This window comes from Triticum aestivum, chromosome 6D, assembly GCF_018294505.1.
Source record: "Triticum aestivum cultivar Chinese Spring chromosome 6D, IWGSC CS RefSeq v2.1, whole genome shotgun sequence".
NCBI lineage: Eukaryota > Viridiplantae > Streptophyta > Magnoliopsida > Poales > Poaceae > Triticum > Triticum aestivum.
The window spans coordinates 29,091,881-29,115,491 of record NC_057811.1 but is presented as its reverse complement, the minus strand read 5'-3'; the positions used below and the strand labels follow the sequence as shown (position 1 = coordinate 29,115,491).

Sequence of the window (23,611 nt, the reverse complement as noted above, 5' to 3'; positions counted from 1 at the left end):
GGGAACCACCACCTGCTGGCTGGCTTAAATTAAACGTAGATGGCGCTTTCGCTGAGCAAAAAATGAATGGAGGTGCTGGGATGGTGCTTCGTGACACGACCGGTCAAATTATTTTCTCTTCATGTCGTCACTTGTTCAAATGCAATAACGCACTGGAGGCGGAACTGCAAGCTTGTCGCGAGGGAGTTGCACTCGCGTTGGAATGGAGCTCTTTACCGTTTATTCTGAAAACGGACAGCACTGAAGCGGCGATGATGCTTAACCAAAAAAATATTAATAGGTCCCCGGATGCTTGCCTGGTGCATGAGATAAAAGAGCTACTGGATTCTGATAGAGAGGTTGTAGTTAGAGCGGTTAGGCGCTCAAGAAATAGGGTTAGTCATGAGCTTGCTAGGATTGGGAGAGTTGATGTTAAAACCGCAGTCTGGTTGAGGTCCGGCCCAAATGGGGTTATAGAACTATGTGAGATGGATCATTCTGATCCAGGTTGATTAATAGAAAACCCCTTCCCCCGTAAAAAAAAAAGAGGGGACCCCAAACCTTTCAAACCATTTGGTCCATGGATGAAAACATTTAGGAACGGAGGGAGTGAGTATGTAGTAGTACACGACACTAGTAGATTGCCCAGAAATGGGCCTTATTCGTTATGGTCAACAGCCCAAACCCAACCCGATTCTCTAGCAGCCCGTCGATCTGTGCCCGCCCCTTTTTGCTTGAAAAAAAAACAGTCAACCGAAGGTCCTTCCACCGCCAAATCCGCCGGAACACGCCGTGCGCCGCGCCGGCGGCGCCGCTGCCCCCGCCGACTTCCACCTCCGCCGCCGAGCCTCGCAATGCCTCCTCGCCGCGACCACGTACGCCGCCTCTCGACCCTGCTCCTCTCCGGCTCCCCGAACCCTGACCGCGTCTCTCCTCGCAGGGCAAGCAGGCGCAGCACAGGGCCGCTCCCACCCCCGCACCCTCGTCCACGGCCGCCGGGGGCATCGAGGAGAAGATGGACCCTGCGCCCCCACCACGGACGCCGCAGGGGCCGCGGCCGGGCAGGGCGGCGCCGGCGACGAGCTCTCCGCTCTGCTCAAGGAGTTCTCGCTAGACAGCAGCAGCAGCACCTTCGCCGAGGCGCGGATCCGGGCCACCTTCTACCCTAAGTTCGAGAACGAGGAATCCGACCAGGAGGTGCGTGCTTGCTTGGTTGGTTCCCCGCATCATCTTCACAACACAAGTGTCCCCAGTCAATGGGCGTGGGGAATTGCTCAGTGTTCATGGTCGTTGAGGCTGCTTGTGGGCATATTTTTCACATTATGAGTTGTTCCACAGTTTCCGTTAGCCACAGTACTTTGACGACCCATCTTTAGTTAGTTAATTACATTAGCTAGTGCTTATGGGGCTGTCCGCCTTAATGTTCTTGCTACACCTGAGTTTGCGGTTGATGTGCTGTGCTTGTTTCTAAGTTGGTTTAGGAAATCTGATCAATAATAGATTATGTTTTCCAGTGATTGTCCTCGTATGATTTGGAATGCTAAAAGGGTAATTTGGCCCGACAGCTGATAAATCGGCTTGTCAGACAAATTGACTGGACCTACCAGTTAATGGTTCAAACATCACGTTCTCGTATAGGGAGGGGTCCGAATAGCGGTTTACTGACCAACCCCCTTCCTTCCAACTCTTTAATAGAGCTGTAGAGATCTTGATGGGTTTGATTAATACAAACGTATTTATTGTTCTTAATGAACTGACTGTACAGCAGATATTTTAGTAACAGCGGGTTCTGGTTCATTTGGGGTCTCTTATCCCCATTCAGTAAATGGGATTTTACCTCTAGAATCTGTGCTATGACACCCACCTGTGTAATTGCAGACGAGAACCCGGATGATTGAGATGGTGTCGCATGGATTAGCTACCATGGAGGTATATTTAATTCGTCACTTTTTCCCTTCTAGTTAGTCGTTGGTTCTTGTTTGGGAACTAAAATTAGAGCTTATACTGATTGTTTGATGTGTTTACCCTTCTGTCTAAAAAGAAGTGTTTATCCTGCTTAAGATATTTTCTTTTCTTCAGGTTACCCTCAAGCATTCAGGGTCTTTGTTCATGTATTCTGGTAACCGTGGTGGTGCATATTCTAAGAACAGCTTTGGAAACATGTACGTTCTGCTCTTTTTTCTGCATCGTTTCTTGATTTATTTGTGTCCTGACTGGATTCATAGATTATGCTTATAGATACACTGCCGTGGGCATTTTTGTTCTGGGCCGCTTGTTTCGTGAAGCTTAGGGGAGGGAAGCTCCTAAGAAGCAAGCAGAATTCAATGACTTTCTCGAGGTATCCACACATAATGCAGCTTTTGTCAAGAATTTCATGTGTTGTTGACTTTTGTTTTGCATGTTCCTGTGTCTGTTGGCCTTTCTGTACATGATACACTCGCACTCATTAATTCTTTAGCATACAGTATGGGTGCAACTAGGGGAAATATTGTTTTGTTATATATATTTTTGCAGTTATATTTTAGTCAACACGGCTCTTTAACTTGACATCTTTCTTAATTAGTATAAACTCACATAAGCAAATATAAAATCTAAAGCCTAGCAATTAAATTACAACATGATTTGATGCTTAGTTGACTGTTGGAGCTAGTTTGTTGGAATTAGGCACAATCAAGCATATGCTTAGTTTATCCTTTGTGCATTTTGCTGTCAGCAGTTCTCTTGAGATTTATGATTTCGCCCTGTTTTGTGCTTCTAGAAAAACCGAATAAGCATTTCAATGGAACTTGTCACGGCTGTATTAGGAGACCATGGGCAAAGGCCTAAGGATGATTATGGTATGCCTATTTTTCTCCTGGCTGAATAGTGCTCAGTGTATACTTTGTTTGTCATTGATAGTTCATTCTGATATTGGATTCAAGCTATAAATGCTGCTTTATTCTTTTCCTTCTGAACTATGAGGTCACTTGCTGCATTTGTTTCAGTTGATCAATTTCCACATTATCAATTCTATTTTGGTTTTTGTGTAGCTGTGATTACAGCTGTGACAGAATTGGGTCATGGCAAGCCTCAATTCTATTCTACTCCAGATTTGATTGAATTTTGTCGGGACTGGCGCCTACCAACAAATCATGTCTGGCTATTCTCCACGAGGTGCCCATCTGATAACTTCATGTGGGAGGTTTTCCGTCCAGAGTGTTTGGCTGCCTTGTTTAATGGAACTATAAGAAAGGGTGAAATACTTTAATAATGATACCTCATGTAGTTGCACTGTACAGAAGACCTCCTGACCACTTTTTAATTTTGACACCTCACGTTTTGCAATCGTCCAGTGTTTGGAAAACAAGTGCTCCTTGAATACGATGATCAGCCAACATTACTGAATTCTTGTTTCCTTGTCCTGTGTATCAGCAACTACTCTTTACGTTGATGTGCATCCTTTGAATTATAGCCTATTGGAGCTCTTCAGTGCACTGTCTATATTGCATTATTGCTAGAAATTGTCCACCAGCTAGGTTTTTTTTTGTGTGTGTCTATGTCACCGTTCAGCTATTTTCAGGCCAAAATCACTATTTTGACCTTGTAAGGAAACTTTAATGAACTCCCCCGGATTTTATTTCACGATCTGACCCTTTTCAGCAATGCCATGGCTTGTGGCGTTTCTGCCGAACATAGAAACTCCAAACCCTCGCGCATTGCTGGCCTGGCCCACCTTCAGGTGTCGCCTGCCGACGTGGCAGCCTGAAACGCCAAACTCGGTTGTGTTTCCACAAACGGCATGGCCCATGGTGTTTCTCCCTGGATAAGTATATGAAAAGTGGAGGCAAAAGGATGGAAAACTGGAGGCAAAATGGCTATGTTCCTATGTTCCTATGCCCTACATAGGAACGTAAGACGTTGCTGCTTTACAGAAACTGGCATAAACGCCTTGGGCCATGTCGTTTCTGCCCCACATAGGAATGTAGTTGAGTTTGGCGTTTCGGGCTGCCACGTCGGCAGGCGACACCAGCGAGGCCTGACAATGGGCCAGGCCAGCAACGCGCGAGGGTTTGACGTTTCTATGTTTGGCAGAAATGCCACGAGCCGTGGCATTGCTGAAAAGGGTCAGATCGTGAAATAAAATCTGGAAGAGGTCTTGTGCCTAAAGATTCTGACAAGGTCAGAACAGTGATTTCGGCCCTATTTTCATGCCATTCATCTGTTTGATGGCATGCAAGTATCACTCTCAGATAAAGAGTGCCATACATATGCATTTGGCGCTGGGTCTGCTCATCACATTATTATGCTTTCTGTTTACATCTCCATTAGGAAATCCGCCATTTCATTCTTTGCTGCCTACGACGCCTTGTGTGAAGAGGGGACCGCCACATCCGTTTGCGAAGTCCTTGGTGGAATAGCTGATGTATCTGTGCCAGGTATGACTATCTCGAAAATTAATTTTTTTACCTGGCACTCTTTATCTTTTACTGCTTCTCTAAACTGAATTGTATATTTTCATCTCTCCCCACCATGTACTAACTATTTGTTCTAGGGTCGAAGGATCATGTAATGGTGCAAGGTGAGATACTCGAAGGTCTTGTTGCCCGTATTGTCAGTCGCGAAAGTTCAGTTCAAATGGAAGTTTTGACGAACATTCAACAACCTTCATTAGACGGGGGTAAGCCACTATAATGAAGTTGTCTTGTTCTTTGAGTGAATATATGAATTGTTTAAGAAGGTTTCAGTTTATTTATAAATGACATTGACCAAGCTTTCATCTCCACTTTAAGTTTCTTTAATTTTTTGAAGTCACCTAACAAAACTTCCTCTCATCTAATGAAAAGCAGGCAAACTTTTTTGTTTTTATATTATATCACATGATAGTGCTTTTCATGTTAGTAACTTAGTATGCTTCTGACTTTTAGCATTGTAAACTTTGCAATACTAATGCATATGGTCAATACATATTATTGGCCTGATAGTCCAAAGATTCACCATTTTCCGAAGGAATGCACACACGATTGTATGTATTTTAACTATTTTTAATCATTAGCAACTGATATATCATGGTTGGAACTGTAGATCACAGAGGTTGATCACACTTGACCAATTCTGCATAAGTGAATACAAAAGAAGTGATTCCAGCAAACATGAATGTATCGAGTATGAACTTATGTTCAGCGGGTGGTCTTAAGTTCAATCTATCATAAGTTTCAAGTTCAAACTAACAAAAAAGAGGAAATAGTCACTCCTGGAAATGGGTGTCACTGATCTGGGAACCTTCATGTCAGTACACTATGCTTCTACCCTAACAAAGATTTTCTAATGCATTTGAACATGTTGTTTGATGCTTCTGAGCTGTGAAGTTTTAAGCACTTCATATGTTCTACTGATTCAGAAAGTTACTATATGCAGGCAACTCTGATTTAGGACCAAGTTTACGAGAAATATGCGCTGCTAATTGGTCGGATGAGAAGCAGGTATTATTTAATGATGTGAAGTGGTATTCCCCTCTCTTTCATGATTTGTCTTAACTTTGCATTGGTTCTACCTTCTGTAACTTCTATTTTTACATGACAGCAAATTAAAGCACTTTTTGAAAATGTTGGATCTTCAATGTGTCCTGACCACTGTGATTGGTTTGGACACAGTGGTCTTGAGGCTCAATCTCGAAATGCTGATAGATCAGTTGTCACTCATTTTTTGCAAGCACATCCGACGGACTATGCAACTAAGAAATTACAGGTTAGCAGATTTTATTGGTTCTTGTCCAACAAGATTCTTCTTGACTGTAATAGACATACTTCCATTTTAAATGCATAATAACTGCAACGTCAGTAGGTCAATAGCTTGTTGTTCTTGACTGTTACAGGAGATGATCCGTCTGATGAAGAAGAGAAATCTCCCTGCAGCTTTCAAATGTTACTGGAATTACCAAAAAATTGATTCTCTTTCAAATGATAACTTGTATTACAAGATGGTTATCCATGTGCACAAGGATTCTGCTTTTAGACGTTATCAGCAAGAGATGAGGTAAGATTTTTGCCATAGTTTATCTCTCATCTCCCTTCGCCGTTTATGGTTACATACACATACTAACTATTTGCTCTGCTTCCCTATACAACAAGTTCCTGTCTACCATGCTCATTTTCCTATACTATTAATGGCTTCTTAGTTCCCACGCCCGCCTTGTAATATGATCTAGAGAAAGTGTCTCATTAGCTCTCTGTTAGATATTTATTAGCTCTAACGAATCCTGCATTTTTCTTTGTAGGAAAAATCAAGAGTTGTGGCCACTGTACAGAGGTAGATGAACCTTTTGTTCCAACAAACTCTCACCTCTTTTGACAACTAATTCCCAGCTCTTGCAATTAATACCTGTACTGACGCACCTTTGGCTGACCTATGTTTCATGGTTAGGTTTCTTTGTTGATGTAAACCTGTTCAAGGCTGCTGAACTTTCCAAAGACAGTAACGCTTTACCAGAAAATATCAATGGTGTTTCGAATTCAAGATCGTCAACTAAGGATGGTCTGGTTGATGAGGATTCAAATTTGATGGTTAAACTAAAATTCCTGACCTATAAGGTACTTTGCCATTGTTTTCAGCTTATTTTGGCACTTTGCTCGGTGGCCACTTGTTGAAATATGAATACGATGCTCTTTACCCTGGATTGGTTACTTTCTCTTTGGACTTCCTTTTCTTAACTAGATTTTCTGTTCTTGTGCATGGAAGATGAATATGTATCTTCTAATTACTTTCTTATATTTCTACCTGACAGATAAGGACGGTTTTAATTCGAAATGGCCTGTCCACCCTCTTCAAAGATGGCCTGTCCTTCAAAGATGGCCTGTCTGCCTACAGAACGTACTACCTGAGGTATGTTGTGTAGGCCAATCTACTATACATGGCCACACAGATGTCCTTGAAATGCAAGGAATTTTCCTTGGGCAAGTCATGGTTTCATGCTAAGATTATAGACATATGCAATTGATGTGGCTGAGTTGTTTCCCCTGATATCAATGTTCCTGGATGTGTTAATAGGCAAATGGAGATCTGGGGAACATCGGCAAGTAAGCAAAAAGAACTTGCCAAAATGTTGGACGAATGGTACATTGCTAATCCCCCTCCCTCTCTTCATAGCATATGTATCCTTACAAATGGTTTTGTTAATTCAATTGCTTTACCGGTTGGCAAAGCTGTCTACATCAGACGGGAGTGCGGGGATGCGCAACCGTCATCCTCGACATATCTTACTGAAGCTGAACCTTTCCTTGAACAGTATGCGAAGCGCAGCACCGCAAACCGGGCTTTGGTAGGGGCTGCCGGGGGCTTGGTTCAAACAGAAGATGTCCTGGCCATACTCGATGCACGAAGAGACGAAGAGGGTGACCTTAGTAAGGCAGAACGTGGGGCAGCTCCTTCTAGTTAGCACTGGCCAGGGACAAGCTTGAGAGTCTAGACGCAGTTGGAGAGGTAGCACCAAGCTCGCGGAATAGCGTGGCCAGTATAGAATCTGAGCTTCAGGTGCGAAAAATAGAAGAAAGAAAATTGGGCCGTCTCAGATGGGAGATGAGTGTGGCAGCACAAATTCTGGTAGAGGGATCTGTTCCCACTCCACGAAACACTACCCTACTAACAGATAGATATAAAACATGACTTTTGTGGTAACGACCTAAGTCTTATCTGTTTTCAAATCTGCACAATGTTGATTACATGGCAACCCCTTCAAGACTGTCAGTATTTGATTACATGAGAAACTTAAGACATCCCCTCCAAGCACAACCAAATATACTCCTCTCTCCGGTCCATATTAGCTTGATCTTCATAACCAAGTAACACAGTGATCGGTGATGATAAAAGTAAAACAACGCAAGGATAATTCATCTACGTAGCTAGTTGGTTATGGTGGTGGAGAAGCCCCTCTTAGCTAGATTGGGCTCCTTTACTACTTTATTTAACCCGGGGTTATGCCTAAAACCGGTATCTTATGACCATATGTCTGGATAAATAGGGAAGACTCCAACAGTTAAACATGAAAAAAAAACTACTATTCCCTTTATACAAACTGTTCTGCATTAAAATTAAATATCAACATTAAGCTTATCGGACAATACTCACTCACATCTGAATCAGCCGGTGAAAATGGATTTCAACAATGTATTCCATTTTCTGGTCCACTCCGATACACATACATGCATATCAAGTGATACACAACATGAGATGATCATTTTTAAGACTGACTATTAAATACAAAATGATCACTGCACAACAGGCATTGCTATTAAAAATTTCATTAGCTCAACTTCTTGATGGTACATGACATAATACTATTCAGTTGAGCTTCATGTGCAGCGAGAGATGGCACCAAACAAATACAATTCATTTGAGCACACACATGTCTGTGTAGGTGTATGCTCAACAAAAGAATTACAATTATCTTGCCGAAAATTGAGTTTTTCATGGATGCAAGATTTTTTTTGGGTTCTTTATTAATCTAGCAACAGTCTGTAAACATCACCAGCCATCCAAAACATTGTAAATCACATTCCATATCAAAGATAAAAGAATAACTTTCCTCAGCACCATACTGCCCTCAATCTCCTTTTTTTATTGGCGAACTCACCCTCATGTTAAACAGAAATTTCTCTTGCGCAAACATCACAATCTAAGAACCATCTTCCTTGTTAAGAAGTCATCAACCTAGTGAAGGGTGACCAACACACATAGCCTGGAGCGCGACGTGGCCTGCAGTTCAATGTTTGATTGAGCACAACACGCTGGAGGAGGCAGCCAATAGCTGAGCAGCAGGAGCCTGGAGTGAAGTATCAGATGTAGAAACTGAATTTGTATTTGTGAAGAATCTAGAACTCAGATTCAAATGGGTGTAAATCAAGGTTCTCTATTTAAGATGCTTGTCAAATTGCGAGGAGAATACTCGCTGATGATCTAGGCTAGCTGATGTTCTTCAGTTGTGCACCTGAGGTAGTGTGGTATTTTTTTTTAACACAAGGTAGTGAGGAATTTAAACTCTCTCTTTTCTGCCAATATAAAGCGCCACGAGATGCTGCAACCAGCCGTCGCAATTGCTAGGACCGGTGTCTTCATTTGCTGGAACCAGCTTTCTTCATCGGTGGTGACCATGGCAACCGTGGGACGACATTGTTGCCTCTCCTTTTTTTTTGCTAGAATTAGCGGCAAGGCTGGAACCATTGCCGGAAAAAGCTTCAACCTCCCATCAGCAATGCTGGAACCGATGTTAGGTGAAGTCGCGACCAACACCGACGGCAAACTGTCAAGGGCGGCACCGCAAAATACCGGCGGTAGACGAGCTGCAACCGATAGTGCCATATGCTGCAACGGGCTGAGCATAGAGCTGCTACAGAAGAAGTTGAAAGCTAGAACCGGATTAATTAATTAAAAAGCTGGAACCTACAAGGATGTTGGAACCAAGAGACCAAAAATGCTTCTACCGTCATATGTTTTTGCTGGAACCAGAGGTTGGGGGTTGCGAGCACACACATCGTCTCCGGGGATGCTGCAACAGAGGTTGGGGAAGCAGTTCTCGTGGCAGGCGACCCCGCGGTGCTACCATGGATGCAACATGGGAGCAGGACAAAAAACTGCTGCTTCGACGTTATTTTTTTGCTGCAACATGGCGAGCGCCGGCGGCGAGTATCAGCAGCAAACGTTGACGGCAAGTCAAAACGGGCAGGGCAGGAATGCGCGCTGCGACGGGGGACGGGCGGCTGCCATGTATTCTGTTTTGTTGGGGAGAGATAACCGAGAGGGATCGAACGGTTAGATGCTGCCAAATCGGACGCACGCGCGGTGACCGCCCAAATTTGGGTCGGCTGACCGGCGCCTATCACTGGCCATATAAAGAGCAGTGCTCCTGCCAATATTTTGGAAAAAAAAGGATAAAAATAATTTGGGAGCAAGTCATGGATGTTGTCCATGTGTGAGCATATCAATGGATTGGAAATCATGGTAATATTATGCAGGTGGAAAAGAGACCAATCAACTATTAAACTGAATTAAACTGTGGCGCAGAATTAAACTGAATTTTGAGAGCAGATCAATGATGTCGTCAATCTGTGAGCCTATCACTAAACAGCTAGAAAGCATTGTGAGATTAACTAAATTGAATTGAAGTGAACTATGAGCTGTATCACTAGATTAAAATCACTGTAATATATAATGCATGAAGCAAAAGAGATCAACTAAACTGAACTGAGGTGAACTATGGCCCAGAACTAAACACATAACATTACAGAATGGAAACTGTGCCGGTTTGGATCTCTCAAGTTAGAGATAATAAGGCTATTAATTAAAACCTATTAAAGTTATTAAAACCTTACAAATCTTCTATGGAAAGCACTTAAAACCTTACGCAAAAAGAAAAGAAAGCTATTAAAACCTCACATAAATTCTATGGAAAGCTATTAAAACCTTACGCAAAAAGAAAAGGAAGCTACTATTGAACCATATCAAAATCGATTAACTCATGTCAAGAAAAGCAAAATCTAAGGATGTATAAAATGAAACAAATTCCTTCTCCCCCATGCGTCTGGCAATGGATAATTCTCTCATGAAAGCTCTGCCCTTCTCATCCGCCTGGCTGCCGGGGGATCGCTGGCCGGAGACGTGCCTCCGCCTGCCTCTGCTGCTGCTCCTCCTCCCAGTAACTCTCATTATCCTTCTCCTCTTCTTCCCCTCCTCCCCACCCCTGCCCCCGCCGCACCCCAACATCCCCTGCGGCGCCGCCCCCGCCGACGCCACCGCCGGCCGCTGGGTCCCGACCCCATCTCCCCCGCCGCCTCCCCTCTACAACCAGTCCTGCCCCTTCCACCGCAAAAGCTGGAACTGCCTCCGCAACGGCCGTCCACCGGTCGCCGCGTTCTCCTGGGCCCCCTCCCGCTGCGGCTCCGGCGCCGTCGTCCCGAGGGTCGACCCCGCCGCTTTCCTCGCGGCGGCCAGGGGGCGCCGGATCGGGTTCGTGGGGGACTCGCTGTCGGAGAACATGGCCATCGCGCTGCTCTGCGCGCTCCGGTCGGGCGACGCCGGCGTGCGGGACTGGAAGCGGCGCGGCGCGTGGCGGGGTGGTCACTTCCCCCGGGAGGACGTCGTCGTCGGGTACCACCGCGCCGTGCTCCTCGCCAAGTACACGTGAGTCCTACTACTGCCGTGTCTGCTAAGTGCTGCTCCTACTTTAGAGTCATACTTAGAAATTTGCATGCACACCGATCACTCGCAACTGCATGTCCACCAGTCCAACGCCCATGGGTTTGTGCGCAACTGCATGTTCATCGGCCACACGCAAATATGCATTGGGCATGTTAGTCATGCAACTGCATGTCCACCGACCGGGCGCAGCTGCAGTTGCACACAACTGCATGTCCACCTGCCATCGCAATTGCAGCTGCAAGCAGCAGGCTACGCGTAACTACATTTATGTTTTTTTTAATAAAATATAAATATCAAGAAAGAAAAAATAAGATGAGAAAATAAAATAAAAGTGAAACAACAAGAGAAAAAAAAACTAAAAATATATGCTAGGGTCACCTAAAAAAGACATAATAGTTAATTCTCATCAAGATGAGAGCTAACCACGACCATAGAATTATTTGGTGTCCATAGCTGCTTATAGGAATTCAATTTTCTTGGTTTAATTGTTTGTGATATGTATGTAAAATAGAGGATCCTCGGTTAATCACGGGCAGTTACTGTAATGTGAGATGTCGAAGCATGAGTAAACTATATGTAGTTTTGGGATATTCTCAGGAAATAATTCGGGAGATGCATATTTTTTGGGAAAGTAGTGGCTGAACCCCACCTCGGTGTACCCACGCAAAAAAACATACCAAAACATTTCGAAAAAATCTGAAATTTTGTGAAAATGATTATCAAAAAATGTTAGAGAGGCTTGCCAAGTTTGGTGGTCAAATGACATCCGAGGAGAACTGTAAAAAAACAAAATTACAAAATTTTGGTCAAACAGTGCACGTACATTTTGAGTAATTTTGTCTTTTTTGTATAGAGCTCCTCAGATGTCATTTGACCACGAATATTTGCAAGCCTCTCTAACATTTGTTGATGATCATTCTCACAAAGTTTCAGATTTTTTCAAATGTTTTGGTATGTTTTCTCACGTGGGTGCACCATGGGTGCACCAAGGGTGGTTGTACAAAAACCACTTTCATATTTTTTACCCTCTAGAAATCTGGATGAGTTGCACTTTTAGTTATTTTGGTTTGGATGATCTGTGCCTGGCTTCATGAATCATGATCATTGGTGGGCAAAGGACTGAAACTTAACTGAAATGTTGGTTCCACTCTCTGTGAAATCAGGAATTATTCCGTAGCAAATGGTGTTGTGACGCTGCATTGTTAATCTCTGCAGTGGTTGAGTACAATTCTGTAGTGTTGTCTGCTGAGCAGTGAATTCTGGCGCTATTGCTTTCGTTTTTCTTTTAGGTTGCAACACATGCTTTTGTTTTGTTTTGTTTTTTCTCTGAGATCTACACCCACGAAAATAGTTTCTGGACACAGAAGTATATTAATGAGTAAGAATACCTTTTTTGCCATTTCTACATTTTGATGAAGAAACTGAGATCTACCTATAGAAACATCCAAGCATTTTTATTGTCTGGCACATGGTTAGCTTTCATGATTTCTAAGTACATTTTATTATTTCGTCCTACTTTGATTGCGTGTGTTATTTTATATATCCATATGTTAAAGATGCACGAACAGTTTCGTCACTTTCCTGATGTATAAACTTCAATAATGTGGATGTTGATGCCGATAATTTAGAAGCTCATACTTGTTAGACTTAAGCAGACAGCATCTGACATTTCAACTGCAATACTGCATGCATTTGTGCTTTTAGACACAACAGAAGTGTATCCTTACTTTTATACTTTTATTGTACTTCCATAAAACTCACATGGCGATAACTAATGATACGATTATACGAAGGTGGCAGCCTGTAGAGAATTCTGAACCTCGGAAGGACGGAATAAAGGGAACTTACAGAGTTGATGTCGACATTCCTGCTGACGATTGGATAAATATCACCAAGTTTTATGACGTGCTCATTTTCAACACTGGACACTGGTAAGTGGTTAAGTTATTTACTCTATGCTTTTGTTATTTTCTTCCCCTCTTTTATGTGCAGGTAGCATAGGGTGAAATTTTGTTTCTTTAATTTCGTTCAAGGGCTACTGAGATTGCTCATGAGTTTTGTTTGTATCGAATTTTAACACTGCATATTCTCTATGTTGGAGACACTTGGAGACTGAGCCGTTTGTGTGTAGAAAGAGCTTCATTTCAGTCTTGAAATGTTATTTATTATGTGACATAATAACCCTGAGTTAAAAAGTGCCTAGTGATGTGTACTGAACTACATTTACTTTATCATGTGAAAGCTATATTCGCAGTTTGGTCATTGATTATCTCTCTATCAGGTGGGGTTCGTATAAATTCCCAAAAGAGACCCCCCTTGTTTTCTACCGAGGAGGAAAACCAATTGAGCCTCCACTCAGCATCTTTGATGGGCTGAAGGTAGCCCTCAAAAGTATGGGCTCCTACATCAAAAGGGAGGTCCCCGGTAAAACCCTGAAGCTGTGGCGCACACAGTCACCCAGGCACTTTGATGGAGGTGAATGGAATCACAACGGCAGCTGCGTGTCTAACAGGCTCCTACAACAACATGAGGTACCATTCGAGGGCCAAGCTTTTCATGATCTGACGTTTTCCACAAAATTTCGTTTCATGACCCCCCTAAAATCCTGTGCAGCTCGATTCCTGGTTCGATCCGAGGTTTGGGGGAGTGAACAAAGACGCGAGACTGGTGAACTCATTGCTCCAGGAAGCGCTAGTCGAGACGGACATCCAGCTGCTCAACCTGACCTACATGAGCGAGTTCCGCGCCGACGACCATCCGGCTGTCTGGCTCGAGAAGAAGGATGAGGCGGCTGTCTGGGGGCAGGACTGCATGCACTGGTGCCTGCCCGGCGTACCGGACACGTGGGTCGACATCTTGGCGGCAAGGATCTTGCTCTACTTCAAGCAGGGCAAAGGTTGATGCCGCGTCACATCGAAGCTCGGATTATGATCATGACTGCCCCGTGGATGTTCTGTTGTTACCAAGGGCATGCTGAGCTTGGTAATTGGAACAACATGAACCCAGATGTTCATCCTAAAGCTAAGTTAGGGAGAGATGAGATCATTCACCGGAGGGCGAGCTGACTTTGTCATACCAATTTTGGGGTTTTCCTTTCTATTTTTGAATACTATTTCATGATAATCTCTTGTATACTTCATTCATCATTAATATAAAGCGCTGTCGCTTCCCAAAATTTATCGTACCGCCAAGATTTTGTTCTTACACCCGTGGTACACAGACTTGGCATGTGAGAACACCAAATCAATTCCCACAACGTGTTTTCAACACCGCAAACTTGGCTTTCAAGAGCAGCACACACAGTCCAAATTTACAGCAGTGAAAGCATGTTACAAAAGTGCTCTCGCCTGCCAAGTTTATGTACCGCGCATTGTTTGCTCTTATATTTCACATTTTAGGCACTCTGCATTAATTTAGATTTTTACTTCATCTGTTTAACTGATTCATAATATGCTTCAGAAAGGAAGGTCAAGAATTAAAATCAACAAATCATAAGTTATAATGATGGCGCTCCCTGTCTGAGGTACACGAAAACTCATGAATCTGTTGAAACAAACTAAATATATTGTTTGGCAGGCATTTATCATGCCAAATAATTTCACAAGTTTTACCCACACAATGGAAACTTGTCATGAATAGTCTGTACGTGGGCTATGTTCAAAGCCCAGTAAGAATGAGCACAATATTCGTAGTCATTTTACACAACATTAGTAATCATGTGCGTGCAACATTTGTCCAATTTGATAGTATCTTTGAGGAGTTTGCCTCAACGTCTCCCACTAACCGACTCTCCCATGTCGGTACACGGATGTTGTCTAAAGTTGGCTGTTTGGGAATCTTATGGTTGTGGTTATTGCATCGGTTGCAAATATTTGCGCCCTCATTTCTTCACTCAAAGGATGTGGTGCGGGCTTGGGCTCAGCTTCTCATCACAGCAAGGTCCTGTGTCAAGAATAAGGTTGTCGTCCAAGGGGAAGTTGCTTCCCGTTTGCTGCATGAACATAGTACTTCACCACGCCCACCATATTCACAATTGGGCATGGGTTGATAAAATTGAAGGGGTAAAAAACAATTAAGGAATATTTTTACAAATATAATTTGTGCAATTAATGTTGTTCCAAGATCAATTGCAGTAAATGTCATCAATATCGTCCCTAAAAAAAGAGATTTTCTCCCATAATTCTCCCATAATCAAAGATTTTCTTCAATTGGGTTATTAGAACCTACATATGTGCTGCCAAAGTTCAGTTCAAAGTCCAAACTCATATCCTATGTATCTAAATAGTTGATCTCACTTGCATGATTTGAGTCAGTACGGTGAAGCATAGGATCGAGTGGATTGGCACCCAACAGGCCAGATTTTCCTATATTTGATGGGTAACTTTTTTATTTTCTGTGGGTGTTTGTACTGCTTTTTTTTCGAATGTCACTCAATGGTGGAGTGTTTGCTCCCAGAGCACCAAAGAGCAGGCCGCTGCTGCTGCCTACTTTGCATGGCACATTTTGAATGAGAAGAACCGGAGGGTTTTCAACACTAAGTCAACCTCGGCGAATGGTGTGGTTTCTTTTATCAAAGCTGACTTAGATTTCCTGAGACTAGCGTTTCAGTTTTGGACATGAAGTTTCTAAGTCCGAGCTCATATGAGCTTGGATGAACAATAAAAAAAATTCAAAATATTCTGAATTTTTTACTAACAAACACTGACAAAAGTTTCCAAAGCTTGCAAAATTTCATCGTGAAATGACATTTGTAGAAGCCATGGCTAAAAAAACAAAATCGATGCTCCAAAAATGTCATTTACAACAGCAGTGATTGTTATTTTTTGCCACGGCTTCTACAAATGTCGGTTCACGCTGAAATTTCGCAAGCGCCAAAAACTTTTGTCAATGTTGGTCACAACAAAAATTCAGAATTTTTTAGAAAAATTACAATATTTTCTGATTTTACTGTTCACCCGAGATTATTTAAGCTCGGGACTAGAAGAGTAATTTCACTTAGTTCTTCCCTTTTGTATAGGCATCGTTTTCGGACGACTGCGGGCCCCTTTGTGAATTTCTAATGTTTAATGAAAAGGCAGAGCACCTGCCGTTTGAGTAAAAAACATTTGCAAAATTCATTGATTAGAAAGAAGCATTATAAGAGCATCTCCTATAAAAGATGTAGATGTAAAAATACCTAGCTTTTGCATCTCCAGAGTCAAAAACACTTCTCCAGCAGATGATGTAGATGCAAAAAAATTACATCTCCTCCTCCCGAATATGTTAACTACAACACTTCGCGATGCAAATATACATCTCCACCTACAGGAGATGTATATTTGCCAGCCGTGCGCCAACCGTTGTTTCCTTTCACTTCCCTCCCTTCTTCCTCCCACCTCCCGCCACACCGCCGCCGCCGGCCCGCCCCCGCGCCAGATCTGACCCCGCCGACGCCGCGAATCGGCGGATTTTTCCTCCTCTTCTCCCCGCTGCCGATTCAGCCTCGTTGCCGCCCGATTTGTTGCCCCCGCTGCTCCTCCGCCGGCCCCACTCCGTCGCCGCCCCACCCCACCTCTGGCGGGGCGGAGTTTAGCGACGACGGCCGCCACTTTTGGCTAGGCACCTACCCCACTGTCCACGAGGCCACACGTGTCTACGACGTGGCGGTGTGGGGTGCCAGGAGGACGAAGAAGGACCTCAAGTTCCCGGAGATTCGAGACCCAGGCGGATGCGGAGTTGCTCGTGGCGGGGGGCATTTGCATGTAGGAGATCAGGATGAAGAAGACAAAGAAGAAGAGGCCCGCCATTGCCGTCAGTCCCGGCGATAGCGACGAGGCGGCGATGGCGAGATTCGTGCATGAGCATCCGGAGTATGGCAGGCCGATCAGGAGTTCTTCTGGAAGCACGACGCCGAGCAGAATAATAAGAAGGAGGAGGACGACGAGGCCGGCCCCTCGACGATGATCCCCGTTGAGTCCTCGGAGGAGGACTGGGATGACTCGGAGGAGGAGGAAGAGGGCTTTGACGGCCCGGACAAGGATGAGTTCTGGGAGCAGTTCGAGAGCTCCGATGTCTAGGAGTAGTTTTATCTTAGGTGTAGTTCAAGTAGTAGTAGTTCGAACTAGTAGTAGTAGTAGTAGTAGTAGTAGTAGTAGTAGTAGTAGTACACCTCGAAGTAGTAGTAGATGAATGCAGTACCTCGAACTAGTAGTAGTTGAACTAGTGCTATGTTTTTATTAATTAGAACTATGTTTAATTATGTTTGAAATGAAGTAGTAGTTGAATTTGCTATGTCTGAAGTATAGGTTTCAAATGAAGTAGTAGTTGAAGTATAGGTTTACATCTCCATTGGCATCTTCTATTGGAGTTGCGGTTTTACATCTTCAATATATATGTAAATTCTTACATCTCCTGTTTTACATCTTCAAATTTGCATCATCTATTAAAAATGCTCTAAGAACACACCAAGAGGAGGAAGGCACCGCAGAAAGGTAGGGCAAAAAGAAAAGAAAGAAAAGGACCCTGCTGGCAGCATCACAATCCCAATGCAAGCTCACCCTCAAACATGCACACCATCGGAATTCATTGTCGCGATCTCCAAGGTGACGCCTAGGTCTTTACATTTACGATCGGGACAGCTAGAAGACATCTTGTGTCCTTTCAGTAGGGTGGATGAACTGTAAATAGATAGTACTGCATGTGTCCATAGCTGCTATGGGAATTGAACTTGCTTGATTTGTTTGTCATACATGAATGTAAAAGAGAGGATCCTTGGTAGCGTCGCAAAATGAGTGTGCAATACTAGTAGTTTTGCGATATTCTTAGAAGATGATTTGGGCGACGCATTTTTTTTTACCCTCTAGAAATCTGGATGAGTTGCACGTATAGTTATTTGGTTTGGAAGAGTTGTGCTTGTCTTTAGGAATCATATCATTATTGTGTGAGGGACTGAAACTTAACTGTAATTGTGGTTCTGCTCTCTTTGAGAAATCAGGAATCATTCTATAGCAAATGGTGTTGTGTGCTACATGGCTAACCTCTTGTCACAACCAGTTGCCATGGCGATCGATGGGCGTGAGCAGAGGAGGATAAGGCACTTGTGGAGAGTGGTCACTGGAGAGGTAGGGTATCAAGACGAGAGGAAGAAGCCAGACGAGAGGTCGAAGGAAGAACACGGTTCGGTTCCTTTCCTCCTCTGTTGCGGCATCGCTGCTTTTGTAGCTGCATGTCTGGTCGGCTGACCCATGTACATGTAACCCACGTCCCATTAGCATCTGGCCTAATCCGGTGGTAGGTGCGGGTGTTACACTACCGCCCCCAGAAAACATTACTAGTACTCTGTCGCTTCCACATCCTCGTAGAACTCCGTATCCCAGTTCAGATGTCCGACAACTATAATAGTTCCTCAACAACAGCTTCAAACATCCACCAGGATCACATGCCATTCCATCAGGTTTGGAGTTGCTGCACAGATGGAAGTAGCAACTAGATTCGTCTGCTTCTGGTTCCACTGTACCCAGCTGCCTACAATCATCTCACAGGGTTCAGACCCGGCAAATTGAAAAACAGGGCCACCTGGATCCCAAAGGAGCTGCTGGTACATGGCCGCATTTCCAGTTCTTAGAACCAAACCACAATTATGCTTCTGCACATGAGTTTTGGTTAGCTGGTAAAGATTATACCCAGAGAATAAACCAGAATCTAACCCTCTTTCTCCTAGATCTAAACAGAGGATAAAATGCATTTCAGGTGAACTAAACGAAATCTGGAGGAGGGAAGAGATCAACTCCAGACAGAGATCCAGAGATAGAGACGTTCTGGAAGGAGAGCAAAACACACAGTATTTTCAGGCGGTGGCTAACCAAAAAAGAAGGAAGAAGCAGATACTGATGCTGGAAAGTGAAGATGGAATGGTTACAGACACTCCAGGTATTTTGAAAATTGTGTGGATTTTTATCGCAAGCTTTTTGGTTTCCAGGATAGACTAGATATTAATCTAAGCGATGATTTCTGGGACCATAGTAGTAAAGTTACGGATGCTCATAATGCTAGGCTTGATGCTCCCTTCTCTGAAAAAGAGATTAAGGATGCTGTTTTTGGCTCATATGCTGAAGGTGCTCCGGGTCCTGATGGGTTCCTTTTTTGTTTTATCAACAATTCTGGGAGGTCATCAAAGATGATATTTTTTCTTTATTTAGAGATTGGGAGAAGGGGGAATTGGATCTTTATAGATTAAATTTCTCCCTACTTACTTTGGTTCCTAAAGAAAATGAGGCTGTGAAGCTGGAAAAATTTAGACCTTTACCTATGACTAATTGTAGCTTCAATTTTTTTTCTAAATGCACTAGTAATAGATTTGGTCATGTGTGTGATGATATTATTGCCCAGAATCAAGCTGCTTTTATTAAAGGCAGGTTTATTGCGTAAATCATAGTAGCTGCTCATGAAATTATTCATTCGGCTGCTAAGAATAATAAACCAGGCTTTGTGTTTAAGCTAGACTATGAGAAAGCTTATGACAAAATTAATAGAGAATTTTTGCTTGAGGTTATACACAAAAGGGGCTTTAGCTCTAAGTGGATGAGCAAGATTAAGTCTCTATTAAATAAAGGTTCTGTTGGGGTCAGGATAAATGACACCAACAGTGATTTCTTTCTGGTTGGTAAAGGGGTTAGACAGGGCGATCCAGCCTCCCCTCTATTGTTCAATATAGTTGCAGATGTCTTTACTAGAATACTAGTTAAGGCAGCTGGAAATAACTATATTTCTGGTATTTTTTTCTCCTGACACACCTGCTGGAGTGGTCAGTATGCAATATGCAGATGACACACTTTTGTTCTTGGATGATAAACTAGAGAATGCTAAGCATCTCAAGTGGTTGTTATCATGTTTTGAGCAGATGTCAGGGATGAGGATTAATTTTCATAAATGTGACTTGGTTCCTATTAATATAGAACATGATGAGGCTGTTAAATTTGCCCAGTGCTTTGGATGTAAAATTGGGGCCTTCCCAATTAAGTATTTAGGATCCCCCCTGCACCACTCTAAAATTAGGAGAGAGGACTTGTAGCCTGTGATTGATAAGATCATTAAAAGAGGGGCTGGATGGAGAGGAAGACTACTATCTTATGGCAAAAGGCTTATCCTAGTTCAAGACTGTTTAGCCAGCATCCCCTCTTACCTGATGGGGATAATTAAATTCCCTAAATGGGCTTTAAATATGATCAACTCCCAACTGTCCCATTGCTTTTGGGATAACTATGAGGGACACCACAAGTACCACTTGGCTGCTTGGGGGGGCTGTTGCTCTTAGGAGGGAGTATGGTGGTTTGGGCATAACCAACCTAGCTGATTTTAATCTCTATATGCTAGCCTCCTAGGTCAAAAGATATGCCTTGGGAGATGGTAAGATCTGGAAACAAATTATTGATGATAAGTATGATACCCACAATCCCAACATTTTCAGTTGTACCACGGATGGTGCTTCCCCATTCTGGAAAAATGTTATATGGGCTGCTAGAGCAGCCAATATTGGATAGTCCTGGAAGGTGGGTAATGGAGAGTCTATTAGATTATGTGAGGATAAATGGTGTGGCCAAGTTAGTCTGGCCACCCAGTTCTGGGATCTATACAATATTGCTATTGAGCATAATGCGACTGTTGCAAGTGTGTGGGATGGAACTAACCTGCAAATTAATTTCAGGAGATGTTTCTCTCGGGACATGATGCAGTCCTGGAATGCACTGTTTGAGTGCATTAAAAATGTTCGTCTTTTGAGTGGTGCTGATACGTTAGTTTGGGACTATGAGGCTAATGGTATTTACTCAGTTAGTTCTTTGTATAAGATAGTTAATTTTAGAGGGGTTATTCCTGGGAATGGGCCTAAAGTGTGGGAAGTTAAAATCCCACCTAGGCTCCAGATTTTTATTTGGCTAGCTTTTAATAATAAGCTGCTCACTAGAGACAATCTCAAAAAGAGACATCATGTATATGACCTCTCCTGTCTGTTTTGTGCTGAGCATGAAACCGGGAGGCATCTATTTTTTGAGTGTGTGGTTGCGAAGGAGATCTGGAGAAATATTAATGAACTAACCGATACGGCTAATATTACTGATATTACCTCCATGATAGATTGGTGGCATAGTAATTCGAATACTTCTCTTAAGATTTACCAGGCTGCAGCTATGTGGACCTTATGGAAACTTTGCAATGACATGTATTTTGGTCGCGTTATGTGGTCTGATATGCAGGGGGTGTGGAGAAAGATGGCGGCTATGTTGTCTGCGTGGGAAATCCTATACTCAGGGCCTGTCAAAGACAGAGTGAGATGGCTGGTGGCAAGACTGGAACAAAAGATAAGAGAGCCTCCTCTGCTTATGTGGCCGGACCCTGGTTAGGACAGAGTTGCTGCAATGTGATGATCCCTGAGCCTATTGGGCAAGATGAACGCGAAGGGCATCCTCTTCCAACACTGGTGGCCCGCGCTACATGGCCGGTGAGCCTGAAGAAGATGATGTAACACCATATGTGGTGTTTTTATTATGTGTAATGTTCAGGCGATAACATATTTGTAAGCCGTGAGTGTGCGTCCCTGTGGACCTTTTATTTCCTGTTTTAGTTTTGCTATTAGAGGAGTAGTATGAAGAGGATATCCTCTTTAGCTACTGTTTGATCGAGACTTGGGAGTGATGTAAAACTGATGTTGGACTGGTTTCATTGATCAATGCAATGGAGCCGGGGCTCTCGAGCCCTTTTCCTCTAAAATAAATAAACCGCTGCACTTCAGAAGGATTATGTATCAAAAATGTCTTGAATCAGTTCCGGTGTTGCTGAGCATGTAGAATCACTGGTGGAGCTATATGCAAACCTGAGGGGGCCGATGCCCCCCTCCCCCTAGCCATAGGAAAATTACTGAATGAATTTTTTAGGGGCCTAAATTCGTCCCCCCAAAGCTTCATATTTTCTATTCCGCCCACCCCCGCATCCCGTGCTAGCTCCGCCACTTTGTAGAATGTCTGGACAACTAATACAAACAACACCTCCAGGGTCCCATGGCAAGGTTGAACTCACATCATGGTCAACAGATTGGAAGAAACCCATGAAGTATCTGATGAAAATAGTGTTGCACCTAGAACCACTCCATCTCTGTTTAGGTCTAAAACAAATACGGCCCTGCGTGCCATTGCATCCATAACTGGAGGCATTTTGTGGCATATTTGCAAGTAAGAAATAAGTACCTTCCACACTACCACTCGATGGGAGTTTATCAGGAAACACTTGATGAGAAGGAGGTACACTTAGGTCCAGATCGAACTGAAGAAAAAATGACCCGCCGCCAACTGCAGTTTGCATCAGGTCGGCCATACATATGTTACAACTTAAAGTCCATGTCCTTGACACCGCATGAGTGAGCACCGGATCAGCACTGTCCCCATTGCAAACTACATCCTACTTAGATTCTACAACCATCTCTAGGAAAAGTGAAGACCCACAAACATGAGAGTTCCCCTGCACAACGTAACGGAGGATGTCTCTCGCTCTCGCTCCCCCTTCCCTTGCCTGCGCTCCGAGCATGTGGTCGCCGACGCCCCGTCACTTCATCCCTCCTCCCTGGCCTCTATTTCTCTCTCTACTTCTCCCCTGCACCCTGCTTTCTGCCATGTCGTTGCCGGCGCGATTGGTTCTCTCGTCGGTGCGTGCGAATTGCTTTTAGCCTCTGGACGGGAACTGGTTTGACCCGGGGTCAGAGTGTGGCGACGTTTCTCCGGGGGCGGGGCGGCTGGTGGTTCCTTCCCTGCGGGTGCGGAAACTGGTGAGGGGCGGGAGTGGGAGGAGCACGGAGGGGGGAGGGTGGCAATGGAGGTTGCGGAGGGCTCGCCGCCATGAGGATCGAGATCGGGTCCACGCCACGCACAAGTGGTAGCGAAGGGGAGGAAGGAGTCGGAGGATGACCACATCGGGTATGCATGCGAGGTGTTTGTGATAATGCTAGAGAGAGAATAGAAGGAAGAAGACCAAGTTCAAAGGGTCTAGGTGGTTTATTTATTTTTTGCCAATTTAGCCAGGTGTGTGAGCCCGGCCAAATGGTGATGTCATCAAAGTCACTAGAGTTTTCTGTTAGTGTTTTTTGCCACCGTCAGAAATTCGGGTTCGATGCAAAATGTCACGAATCATAAAGTGATGGTTTTTCACTAATCGTGACGACACAAATGTGGTAGTTTTGTGCATTTAACTCTGCAAGCTGATGTTGTCCTTATTGGGTTAAGTCAAGTGTGTAATGCATGCGTAAATAAACACAGATTTTTTATCCAATACTGAAAGATCAAAACATGTGTACTCCCTCTGTAAATTAATATAAAAGCGTTTAGATCACTATTTAGTTATCTAAATGCTCTTATATTTGTTTTACAGAGGGAGTATTTGTGAACGAGTGGAACATACCTGAGCGATTTTTTGATAAAGGGAAAGCTCTGCCCAGCGGGAAAAA

The 23,611-nt window shown here is 43.6% G+C and overlaps 1 protein-coding gene and 1 pseudogene across 1 annotated transcript; both read left to right on the top strand.

The window, feature by feature from the left end:
* Positions 1–646: 646 nt before the first annotated feature.
* On the top strand, positions 647–5,438 carry LOC123142368 (tRNA ligase 1-like; annotated as a pseudogene).
* Positions 5,439–6,437: 999 nt separating this feature from the next.
* On the top strand, positions 6,438–14,193 carry LOC123143253 (protein trichome birefringence-like 12). The gene is made up of 7 exons (XM_044562107.1): positions 6,438–6,545; positions 6,740–6,837; positions 7,003–7,068; positions 7,241–11,127; positions 12,939–13,076; positions 13,427–13,676; positions 13,759–14,193. Exons 4-7 carry the CDS (start codon positions 10,523–10,525, stop codon positions 14,044–14,046), a joined length of 1,281 nt encoding a protein of 426 aa, XP_044418042.1. The 5' UTR covers positions 6,438–6,545; positions 6,740–6,837; positions 7,003–7,068; positions 7,241–10,522; the 3' UTR covers positions 14,047–14,193.
* Positions 14,194–23,611: the final 9,418 nt, after the last annotated feature.